Source organism: Zootoca vivipara, chromosome 2 (assembly GCF_963506605.1).
Source record: "Zootoca vivipara chromosome 2, rZooViv1.1, whole genome shotgun sequence".
Taxonomy (NCBI): Eukaryota; Metazoa; Chordata; class Lepidosauria; order Squamata; family Lacertidae; genus Zootoca; species Zootoca vivipara.
The window spans coordinates 36383614-36396522 of record NC_083277.1 but is presented as its reverse complement, the minus strand read 5'-3'; the positions used below and the strand labels follow the sequence as shown (position 1 = coordinate 36396522).

At 41.9% G+C, this 12909-nt stretch overlaps 1 protein-coding gene across 6 annotated transcripts in view; it reads left to right on the top strand.

Annotated features, from left to right (window-relative positions):
- SRGAP3 (SLIT-ROBO Rho GTPase activating protein 3) overlaps positions 1 to 12909 on the top strand; it is a 175420-nt gene that overhangs the window by 77288 nt on the left and 85223 nt on the right. For all 6 annotated transcript variants that reach the window (XR_004692015.2, XR_004692016.2, XR_009557095.1 and 3 more), the window contains exons 2-3: positions 1814 to 2009; positions 12130 to 12292. Coding sequence is in view for 3 of the 6 variants with exons in the window: in XM_035106571.2 (XP_034962462.1) it covers positions 1814 to 2009; positions 12130 to 12292 (359 nt within the window). In the remaining 3 variants the exon portion in view is untranslated. The remainder of the gene's footprint in view (positions 1 to 1813; positions 2010 to 12129; positions 12293 to 12909) is intronic.

Sequence of the window (12909 nt, the reverse complement as noted above, 5' to 3'; positions counted from 1 at the left end):
CTCTGCTCCTTGCAGCTAAAATTCCAGGGCAGGGAAGGCAACTTCTTTGGGAAGAGGGCTGCATTTCCTGAGCAAGATGGAGGTGGGTGGGGTACCACTAATTGGTGGTGAGGGAGCCCAAAGCCTGAAGGGTCCTATCCCTCTGTAACACATATCTTTGCATACAAATGAAAGCCCCTCTCCCCCACTGAGCCTTTTCCCTCTCCCCTTGTCACTCGCTCACATAGACCAACACACAAACAGGCTCCTTCACCCACTAGCCATCTTGCCTCCAGCCTGCTGGCCTCCCTCCAGGCCCCCAGCACCAAGCCGCGAGCCTCCACTCGCACCCAGCCTGCTCCGCTTCTGACACCCTCCCTGCCACGGTGAGAAACAGAGAAAACTTTGTACCACTGCTAATGAGAAACCAAGGAGCCAGCAGGAAGGCAGCCAGTGCGCACATGACATAATCTATGGCACCCTGCCATGCTGTGGTCAGATTGTGCGTGCACTTGGTTGGCTGTGACCCAACAGCAGAGTGCATGCGCTGGAGCAGCATAGCAACTATAGTCCTAGCTGGTTCTTTCCTTCCTGCTGGCTATCCTGTTTCTGCCAGATCTTCTTTTGGTCCTGAGAAGGATGTGGTGAATGTGGCAGTGGAGGTGGGCACATGCAAGGGAAACAGTGGGGCCCACTACCAGGCCACCATACGATATTGGGTATCCTTTCAACCTGAGAACAAGTCCTCTGACCACTTCAGTGCATTTTTTAATAAAAAAATCAGGACTATACTACCAAGGGACAAAAAGCAGACCTCAGGTATCTTGGATTCAAGGACCTGAGCTTCAATGGAAGTTAGAATTGTTACCACTATTTATTCCTTAGCAATTGGACGTGATGTTCTGCACCTGGGAGATTTTGGACAATATCTCCCAAAGTGGCCGGGAAGGCCCGGCCAGATGGGTGGGGTATAAATCACCACCACCACCATCTCTGTTCAATCATTGTCACACTATTGTATTGCAAAAGCACTTGCTTTAATATATATATATATATGTATGTATATATGTGCGTGTGTTTCAGATTGGTGAATCTAACGTTGCTTAATGTCAGTAATTGTTAGCAGTTACCACACAGTAGTAATTTGTCAAATATTTTAGACATCAGAAATATTGGAGGCCCCACAAACACAGATGGCATGGCTGTAATTATATTATATTATATTATATTATATTATATTATATTATATTATATTATAATCATTTTATTTTATTTTATATATTTAAAGGTATGCTTTCAAATCCTTAAATTCTGAATGTCCTGCTTAATTTCAGTCAAATTCTGCTTGATTTCAGTGACATGTAATTTTAGTAAAGGTGTTCATTTGCTGGACCCCAAGTTGTGCATGGAAAAAAGATAGAGTGTAAAAAATATATTAATAAATGAATATATTACTAGTCTTCTAGTAATGCAACCACCCATGCCCCACACTTTTATTTCATTTCTTTGAGACGCTGGAAATTATTTCTCAATCTAATCTCACCGCTGACACTTCAGTTTCAGTCCAGTTGCTTTCCCCCTTACAAGGGTATATAAGAGAGGATTCCCCTTCCCCCAGTGTTTAAAGGTTTAAAGTCAATCTGTTTATGTATTTATGTACTTATGTGAAGTTAATCCGTTTATGTAGCCTGTTAATCTGTACTTATCTGGGCATGCTCAGTATAGTGCTGTCAATGTGAGAGGTCTTTAGTAGGGCAGCAAAATAAATGAGCGCTTACAGGCTCTGTTACCATTTGTTTGTAATGCTGTTTTGCTTTCTGTTTTGTGTGTCCAGAAATTCGTACCCAGTTGGTGGAACAGTTCAAATGCCTAGAACAGCAGTCTGAATCCCGGTTGCAGCTCCTGCAAGACCTCCAGGAGTTCTTCCGCAGAAAGGCTGAGATTGAACTGGAGTATTCTAGGAACTTAGAAAAACTTGCGGAAAGATTTTCTTCCAAGATTCGCAGCTCCAGGGAACACCATCAGTTCAAGTAAGCCTATATGTTTCTATTTCTGAAAGGAGGCACAAGAGACCCAGGCTTGTTGAATAAATGCAGTCTTCAATGTGATCTCAGAGAGATGGGCCTTTTCAGATGACTGATGGGAGCAGAGGTGGTTGAGGAAATGAAAAAAAAAATGGTAACAGAGATTCGGTATGCTCCTCAGCTGGTTTCTTGGGGGAGGAGGTTTGCTGAGCTACTTATTTACAAACTTGTGTCTTTCCCTTTCAAAATAGTCCTTTAAGGGTTGGCTGCTACTGTTGGTCTTTTGACAATGTGTTGGGCATGCCTGACATTCTGGTGGGTAAGGCTTGCATACATTGATATTGCATATTTATTTATAATCACAAAGTAATTCAGTTTGCATATTTAATGTTCCGTATTTCAGTATGGAGTAATGAACATGACTGATCCTTTTTAGTATGTGCCTTTGAGGTTCTGAACTCTAAATGAATTAAGAATGTAGAAGAAAAGGAGGATATTAATACTGTCTAGTTTTGTAGCTCCTCAGTGAATTTTTTTTACCTTCTTCTTGCCCTTGGCCATATTGGTTGTTTTTAGTTGGTTCCTTTTAATCTTTTTGACAATCATAGCTGCAAAGTACTTTCTGTGTTGTCATTGTCATTTGTCTGTTGGACCTAATCCCTTGTGTCATTCATTTCCTGGTGATCTAAAATTTTTGAATGTGCCAGGTGAATGGTGATGGTCTCTCCAATGTACTCCACCTCATTCTGAGCTGCAGCTTGTACTGCTGAATTACTAAAATCCTATATACTTCATATTGCTAAATTCCCTATACAGTGGTACCTTGGTTCTCAAACGCATTGGTACTCAAACAACTTGGAACCCAAACACTGCAAACCCAGAAGTAAGTGTTGCGGTTTGCAAACTTTTTTCAGAAGCCGAACATGCCCCGTTTTGAGTGTTACGCTTTTGATTTGAGTGCCACACTTCCGTTTTGAGTGTTACGCTAAGGTCTGTTTGTTTTTGCTATTCATTTTGCATTTTTTGTTTTTGCGGCTGTGTGGAACCCAGTTCAGCTACTGATTGATGGATTGTGTGACTACAGTACATTGTTTATTGCTTTCATTTTATGGGTGAATGGTCTCGTTAGATAGCAAAATTCATGTTAAGTTGCTGTTTTAGGGGTTGTTTTTAAAAGTCTGGAATGGATTAATCCATTTTGTACCTTTGTTTTGGAACACTTTGATTTTGGAACGGAATTCTGGAACGGATTAAGTTTGAGAACCAAGATACCACTGTAATCTCTTTATTCTGATTCTCCTAGTGAGCACCCAGAAGCAGCTGCTCAGAATATGAACCTGTGTGTTAAGGAGGAGTGTAACCTATCCAGTGCAAACAAAATAAAAAAATTCCTTCCAGTAGCACCTTAGAGACCAACTAAGTTTGTTATTGGTTTGAGCTTTCGTGTGCATGCACACTTCTTCAGATACCTGAAGAATAATTTTTTTATTTTGTTTTGACTACGGCAGACCAATACGGCTACCTACCTGTAACTATCCAGTGCAGGTTGCTCACCTAACTCTGGATTAAATTATTCCCCCACCAGTAATGCTTCCTCCTTTATCCAGCATACACTTCTTTATGTAAACCATCCTTAGCTAGTGGTATAAATAGTGGAAGTGGCAGAGTGAAATGAAAAGAGGGACCGAAACCTAATGGGCTAGAAATCCTTACGAGACCCTTTAACTCAGTGGTTGTTGTTGCAGATGAAAAGCAAAGACAGCTCATTGTGGTTCCATTCATTTTGGCAGCCAGATGGAGCTAAGAGTAGCATCTGGCGAATGGATTGAACAGGCCCTGAACATACTGTGAATGTTGAACTAATTATTACTAAGTCCCCAAGCAAAAGCAGCTGGAGGGTGCTGGCTCTTCTATGCTAATGGAAAAATGGGGGCTGCAAGTGAAGGTGTGAAAGCAGGGCAGGGGGAAGACTCAGAACTATTGTTTAGACATTGAACTTTATTTTGCATTAAGAAAAATAATTACATGTTAGAGAGAGATGCCTTTTTATGTTTTATGCATTTTGCTTACAGCTTTTCTCTTTACAAGGTTGTTTATAAGACAGATTTGTTCTGAGTTTCATCTAATGAAAGCGTTGTCTGTTGTTCTGGTCCCTTATCCATTTCACCGATTGCTGATGTAAGGAATGATGATCATTTAGTGTTGGAGAAAATGTTCCAAAAGAACAGCAGCTTGAATACTATGGGACTAGACAAAGCTCAGCTGATTTGCCAAATAAGCCACGAGAGGCCCATTTAATATTTTTAAGTCAATGAAAGAAGATCCTGCTTTCAGTCCTATGAATTTATTTGTAAAGGACCTCCGTGTCTGAAAATGCAAAATATAGTTTGAGTGGTCTGTGAGCTGTATCAAAGTGGTTTTAAGGCTGCTTCAGACAGAAAATCTTAAGTATTGTTGGAGTGAATGAGTAGTATAAGTAGTATAATGGAAGATCAGAACAATTTGTTTTTATACAGTCCTTCATTCCATTTGCCAAACAAAGAAGCCTGGGTTCCATGAATGCTGTGAGAGAATTTGCCTTTGCAAAGCATAGTGGCCTTTGTTAGGAAAATAGTCATCTGTTAATGCTCTGCAGTGTTGCGGTTTAAATTGCAGAAGCTTTGGGGTGGAGTGTGGTGTGTGTGTTTGATTTCTCCTATACAGTATGTGATTAAAGTCATGCAGAAGATTAGAACAAGGAAGTGTGGTTGTCATAGCAAACAACCATATTTATTTTATCCTGCCTTTCCATTCCAAAACATTTTCAAGGCAGCTTCTCTTTTTCTTCAAAGAAATTGTTTGTTCATCAGCAACATTATCAGGTACAAAGACCACGGTATGAGTTTCAAATTCAAGATCTGTCCTGGAGAGAAATGTGAAAATACCACTATTATTGTCCTTGTTTTCCAACCTAGTGACTGGGCACATCTGGGTTTGCTTCTTTTAAAGCAGGGGTGGCCAACTCCCAAGAGACTGTGATCTACTCACAGAGCTAAAAACTGGCAGTGATCTACCCCCTTTTGGGAGGTTCAGGTCAAAGTTGTTGTTGAGCTTTTTTTAAGGAGGGAGAGAGCCACATTTTTTGGGGGGTGGGGCAGGGCGAAAATGTTGAGCTTTTTTTAGAGGAGCCAAACTTCTTGAGCTTCTTTGGGGGGGTGCCAGTGATCTACCAGTAATCTACCGCAGGCATTCAGTGATCTACCGGTAGATCACGATCTACCTGTTGGACGTGCCTGTTTTAAAGGAACTTATTTACATAAGTCTAAACCTATTGTGGTGCTTCGTTTTCTTACCTTCCTTTAGAGGAAGCTATAGAAGGCTATATTGCCCTGCAAAGGCATTTACAAAGGTGATTTTTATCTCTTTGGATATGAACTTAGTTCATTGTACTTGAGAAAGTGTGCACAGTCAGTGAGTGGGCTAGCAAAGGTGTGCCATTAATAATATGAGCCTGTCTTTCTTTGCTACTTGAAGAATGGCACTTTTAAAACCTTTGTTTTTGTACCAATCTTTTAGGATTGTAAGAATGTGGGCAAACGCAGCAATATGTGTAACTTAACTATCTGAAGATGACCAGGAAATCTCTTTACTATGCTGTCTCATAAACGAAAGCATTTGGAGCCCCTCTTCTAAGAGTACAGTGGCATACCTCATATTGCAAACGAGATCTGTTCCGGCGGCCCATTTGTAACATGAAAAGGCCGCAACATGAAGTGCCGCATCTGCACACACGCGTGATGCAATGCAGCGCTTCTGCGCATGCGCAAAGTGCAATTTAGCACTTCTGCACATGCACGCAGGTTACAGATGCACCGAACCCGGAAGTAACCCATTCCAGGACTTCCGGGTTCGGCGCATCCGTAACCTGAAAAGATGCATCCTGAAGCGGACATACATGACGTATGATTGTAATAATAATAATAATAATAATAATAATAATAATAATAATAATAATAATAATAATATACCCCGCCCTCCCCGGCCAAAACCGGGCTCAGAGCGGCTAACATCAAACCGGCTCAGAGCGGCCAACATCAAATGTATAACACATTAACATAAAACCAGGCAACCAATTGAAATACACCCTAAAATCAGATCAGGATCAGAATAAAATCCAATCAGATGGCAACCCGCAGATTTGGGTTGGGGACCTTAAATGCTCACCAGGCCCAACTAGTAGGAGCGCTGCAACCTTTTCTTGCCCTAATGGGAGCACAGGAGCCAACTCCTAGGGATCAAGGAGTTTTTGGTTCCCCAATAAATGATTTGAGGGGACTGTTCCCCCCAAAGTTGATGGGCATTGCCATTCAAATGGTGTACGTGCACCACGTCATGTGCTGGATTATGCGGGGCGGGGCTTACTTGCTTCCCATATTTTATTCAAGTTGACACCCCTGAATAGGAGAGATTTACCCACCTCTGTTTAGTCCTGCAAAAATCCTTCGTGTAGAAGGCCTTGCATGCATTTCCTTTTCTTACTCTTTTGCTTCTGTGAGTTGAGGCGTTGTCTGCTTTTGAATGCTTCAGTCTTTTTGGGATGCTGGTGAGGCCACAGGTAGCTCTGTTACACTTTGTATCTGCTGTGATGGCATGGCTTGCTGCTCATTGAGCTGAAAGGTGTTTTCATGTGTATAGGAATAAGGTCATGAGACTCCCCCTCCTCATTTTTTGGAGGCCTCTAAGATAGTAGATTGGAAGTGAAGAAGCTGCTGAGGCTTATAAAGTGGTTCATCAATTTTAAACAGCAGTAATATATTATTGAACATTATGGTTTCAAAGGGAAAATGGAAAATTAGCTTAACAAAACTGAACCATTTATTTGCTTTATACATTAATAATCTTCAGCACCACCCGGCCTACTATTTCCCCCTGCCCTTTATTAAAATGTTTTTTCCACGAGCATTTTGAGGTGATTGCATGCCTTGTGAGCTAAGTTTTCAAGTGCTAGCTTTCAAAGAGGATCCAGCAGCATTTAATGATCGTGAAAATGCACGTTTATTGAAAAGTAAAATTAGGATTATGTTGCAAAAGGTGTATAAATCAGTAATGCGCCTGTGGTTGCATTCACATGACACTGTAAGCCATAAACCAAGATTGGAAGCAAGTGTTGAAGGTACTTCAGTGTCTGCATTAACCCTTGTGACAAGTGTCTTAACAGCAACAAATAGTTAAAGGGTTAGGTAAAAGTAGATGCTTGCAGCGAAACCCAAAGGATGGCGCAGGTTGCTGAGGTTTGTCAGTTCAGCAGCAGGGGCTTTGGGGGAATGTAGTCCCAAGACTCCACAGCCGACGATTACAGTAAGTCCTGATACTAATAAGACCAGAGCAGCTAAATTTCCTGTCTGTTTTAGGTGTATTCTGAATTGGGTATAAAACAAAAAGATAATTATCCCTTCTTCTCTACTGTCCTTCAGTTAAAACAAAATAAAAAAAATTCCTTCCAGTAGCACCTTAGAGACCAACTAAGTTTGTCATTGGTATGAGTCTTTGTGTGTATGCACACTTCTTCAGATACACTGTGAAACAGAAGTCACCAGACCCTTATATATAGTGATAGGTGTGGTAAACCTGTTGACGACTGTTAATGACTGCAATTGGTCTTACAGGAAAAAGCAAGGGGTGAGATGGCTAAAATGTACAGTATAATGAGATAAGAATCCAATGTCTCTATTCAGACAAACTTAAAACCATGGAGAGACATGGTCTGAATTGGATTCTTATCTCATTATACATGATAAAGCTATTTTTAGCCATCTCACCCCTTGCTTTTTCCTGTAAGACCAATTGCAGTCGTTAACAGGTTTACCGCACCTATCAGCCAATCACCCATTCCCACCACCCTTCTGAGTAATACCCCTCCCCACCCTCTCACTATATATGGTGACTTCTGTTTCAGTGTATCTGAAGAAGTGTGCATGCACACAAAAACTCATACCAATGACAAACTTAGTTTGTCTCTAAGGTGCTACTGGAAGGAATTTTTAAAATTTTGTTTCGACTATGGCAGACCAACATAGCTACCTACCTGTCCTTCAGTTAGTTCTTCTAAATGTCATGAACACTGCTTTTTCCATGTTTTTTCATACCACTTTTTCAACTTATGAACATAGGAAAATATAATAAGCTTGGTGGTTGCACATTTAGACTTGTTTTGAGAATGAATAATAAGTGCTTTGAGATCCTCCTATGTATGGGGTTTCGTTAATATTTGCAATGTTTTGCATTTTGCAAACATTACCAAGAGCAGCCTGTGCACTGGAAAAATGCTCCTGAAAACATGGCAGTTTTCCTTAGAACCATTAAAATTTCATTAATCATTATGGATTCATGGGGCTTTGTTTAAAGCCCCATGAATCCATAAGGTTCAAATATTCAGTTGTGGAAATGGCTTCTTTGAACGGATCTTTTTGCCAAGCTCATGCACAATACCGGGTGTGTATGTGTATCTGTGTGGAAGGAATCCAGATGATTATCAGTGTCTCCTCGTTAGTTAGAAATCCTCTTGAGAAATGGAATGTTTTTTCCAGCTAATAAGATGGGGAGAGACAGATCAGAACAGTGTGGCGCTACACATTCCTAGCATTTGTCATCCTCTCGCTGCTTGGTGTTCATTGCATTGATAATGAACATCAGTGAAACGTGTAAAAATGTTTCTGCTACATCAGGGATACTGAAATGGATTTGCATTTTTTGCTTGTTGAGACGCAAGCAGCTGAGCTGCGTTGCCAAGCTTTAGTTAACACTTTGCAAGACACACAACGTATAGGAATGCAGGGCTGTAACTTCAGCCTCTGCTTCTTGACAGTGATGCTAGGAAAGGAAAAGAAGATACTGCTGGTAGCACAGAATGAACAGTGTGCCCAGTGCTAATCATGCAAACTGCTACAGGGAGAAGAAAGTGGTGTATGTTTACTGCAGCCCAGTATTTTTCTGGCCAGGGGCTACAAGTGAAGTGTGTTGCAACATAAGTATAAACTAAAACAACAACAACTCCATTTCCTCTGTTTTCTTGGCCAATGGTATGTTATAACACCGCAGAATGGAACATGCATATTTCCTGATGTCTTTGGACTTGAGCAGGGCTGTACAATTTGTGGCACATGGTTTGCAATAGTGCCAGTCCTAGTTACAACATTGGTCCAGCCAGGTGTTTGAAAACGTCTCCATTTTTGCTGTCCTGGGTAGGCAGCAAAAACAAGTGGCTTATCGAGCTATTAGTGGACTTCCATGCATGTCTGGTTAGTTGTATTCGGCTTGTATTCATCTAGAATTTGGACTCACTTTCTTGTATTAATGGATACAATAAAATCTGGCTCATGGCCCAATCGTCCACTGGGTCTCCAATCTCTAATTTGTAGCCCTTGTGCACGATTGCAGTTTAAATGAATGGAAGCAAGCTGCAATATTCTCTGACTCAAAACTATGACTGGCAGTGCAGCCAACAATGTCTATAACAAAAAGGAGGCCTCTAAATGGTTTGTCAGGATAGCTGGCCTGGGAGATGGAAAGACCCTAATAAGTCACCTAGTCCTTCTCCCCACTAATGCAGAATTGTTCCCTACTGCATAGTTTCTAAGCCTTGCTGCATTGCTTTGTCGGCGCATAATATTCTTGACTTGATGAGATGTTCGTTGTGGGTCTTGACTGCTCTCTGGGGACTTGTTGAGATTGCTTAATGGCAAAGAATTGGTCTAATATCGTTCATTGTAATTTTCTTTCCTCAACAAGACAGTGGTTCAGTGTGATTTGGCATCCAGCCTCTTGTTTGGCTTCTAAAGCTGGGAAGAGGAAGCTGAACCGGGTGGGTATTGGATAGGCATTTGGACCAAGGAGCTCAAATTCCAAGGCTGCCTTTTTTGCAGGGGTGGGGGTGGGGGTGGGGTGGAGAGGAACATACACAGTAGAGTTAAAATACTTGGCATTTAAAACATTCAATTTTATTTGGGAACTGAAGTTAAATATATACCTGTGTTCATGGAATTTTGTTTTTATTCTGAAAATGTTAATGCTGGAATGAAGTGTATTTTGAAAAATAACATTTTCCAAATTGTTGGGGTATGTTATTAGACTTCATAGTGGAAATGGTTTCCTTTTTACCTTAATAAAGGTTTACCATAATAAAGCAAACACTTTATTATGGTATAAAGGCCTAAAGGTAAAGGGACCACTGACCATTAGGTTCAGTCGTGACTGACGCTGGGGTTGCAGCGCTCATCTCGCATTACAGTGGAACCTCGGTTTATGAACACCTCGGTTTATGAATTTTCGGTTTATGAACGCCGCAGACCCATCTGGAACGGATTAATTCACTTTCCATTACTTTCAATGGGAAAGTTCGCTTCAGTTTATGAACGCTTCAGTTTATGAACAGACTTCTGGATCCAATTACACCCATGCTTCGGGTTAAGTACGCTTCAGGTTGAGTACTCCGCGGACCCGTCTGGAACGAATTAATCCACTTTCCATTACTTTCAATGGGAAAGTTCGCTTCAGTTTATGAACGCTTCAGTTTAAGTACTCCGTGGACCGTCTGGAACGGATTAATTCACTTTCCATTACTTTCAATGGGAAAGTTCGCTTCAGTTTATGAACGCTTCAGTTTATGAACAGACTTCTGGAACCAATTGTGTTCATAAACCGAGGTACCACTGTATTGGCCAAGGGAGCCGGCGCTTGTCCGCAGACAGCTTCCAGGTCATGTGGCCAGCATGACTAAGCTGCTTCTGGTGAACCAGAGCAGCACACGGAAACGGCGTTTACCTTCCCACCAGAGTGGTACCTATTTATCTACTTGCACTTTGACATGCTTTCGAACTGCTCGGTTGGCAGGAGCAGGGAATGAACAACGGGAGCTCACCCCGTCGCGGGGATTCGAACCGCCAAGCTTCCGATCGGCAAGCCCTAGGCTCTGTGGTTTAACCCACAGCGCCACCGGTATTATGGTATACCATTTGCTAATGCACAGATTTTGAAAGTGAGCTACATTGAATAAACAGGACATAGTTTCAGTGGTATATGATTGAGCTGTTAGTATAAAAAGGGCATAACTATTGCCCATGCCTGATTACCGAATTTGTTCATTTTTATTTACAAAATTTTTAATTAGCTGTGAACTGTATCATCATATCGGCTCTAGATTCTTATAGTGAACTGCTGTAAGCACATAACGTTTTATAGAAAGTTAATTGACCAGGCTTTCTTTGCCTGGTCAACCTTTTTGATAGCAACTTTTAGTCACTGGAACTCATTATTACTCATAGCAAGAAGACTGCCCTCATGTGTGAGCTAACTAACGTTTTTTACTACAACAGCTAAGGCGACATTTTTTCATCTTCACTGCATTAAGCAGTTGGTTCCTTAGCTTTCCTGCCCCGACTTAGCCACAGTGATCCATGTGACAGTCACCTCCAGGCTTGACTACTGTAATTCGCTCTACGCGGGGCTGCCCTTGAAGCTGTCCCAGAAACTCCAGCGGGTGCAGAATGCTGCAACGAGGCTTCTCACGGGGTCCCTGCCATGGGAGCATATTCACCCAGTGCTTTTCCAGCTGCACTGGCTCCCAGTGGAGTACAGGGTCAGATTTAAGGTGCTGGTTTTGACCTTTAAAGCCTTTTACGGCCTAGGACCCTCGTACTTACGGGACCGTTTCTCCCGGTATGCCCCGCGGAGGACCTTAAGGTCCATAAATAATAACACTTTAGAGGTCCTGGGCCCGAAGGAAATCAGATTAGCCTCAACTAGAACCAGGGCTTTCTCAACACTGGCCCCGACCTGGTGGAACGCTCTGTCTTCCGAGACCAGGGCCCTGCGGGACCTGATTTATTTCCGCAGGGCCTGTAAGACAGAGTTGTTTGGCCTGAAGCCAACCTGATCCCCTCCCCCATTTTCCCTTTCTTTTTCCTTTTTGTATGAGGCTGCATTTTTAATTTTAATTTTAATGTATTTAGTCTTGTTGTTGAGTTGTATTTTAACTAGTTGTTTTATATTTGGTGTTAGCCGCTCTGAGCCTGGCCTTGGCTGGGGAGGGCGGGGGTTAAATAAAATGTATTATTATTATTATTTAAACAATCAATTTGTATGCTTATAGGAAGGATCAGCACCTTCTTTCTCCTGTGAACTGCTGGTATCTGGTACTGACCCAGACTCGGAGAGAAAGCAAAGACCATGCTACCCTGAACGACATCTTCATGAACAATGTCATTGTTAGACTCTCCCAGATCAGTGAGGATGTCATCCGGCTATTTAAAAAGGTAAATGAATGTCACTTAATTGGGTCTGATTTATTGTATTGTGCATTTAATAGCCTCCTGAGAGAGTAAGCGCCACATAATGAAGCACTGCTGAAAGAACTTTGGGGGGCAAAATGCCAGAGCAAATGAATCTGAACAGGTTCTCTTACATAAAGACTTGTGGGCCTTTTCAGAAAACTGTATTCTGGGTTTCCCTTGTCATTAACTGTGGAGAAACTGACACTGTACAGTTAAAGTTACATAAGGGCTCGTCCACACCGCCATCTGTCCCACTGCCTTCTCCTCGGAAAACCTACGGTTAACTGCTGAATCGGATCAAATGGTGGCAGTTGGGTTCCATGTGGATTGACATTTGTTCTGATTCAGCAATAGAGAGCATGTATTCCAGGGGAAAGCTGTGGGGGAAACGTGAAACCACTTGGATCTGTGCCTAGAAAGCATAGGACAAATGGAAAACCACTCAGACTCATGCTTTATAAAAAAAGGTAAAGGTAAAGGACCCCTGGATGGTTAAGTCCAGTCAAAGGCAACTCTGGGGTTGGGATGCTCATCTCGCTTTCAGGCCAAAGGAGCCGGTGTTTGTCCATAGACAGCTTTCTGGGTCATGTGGCCAGCAT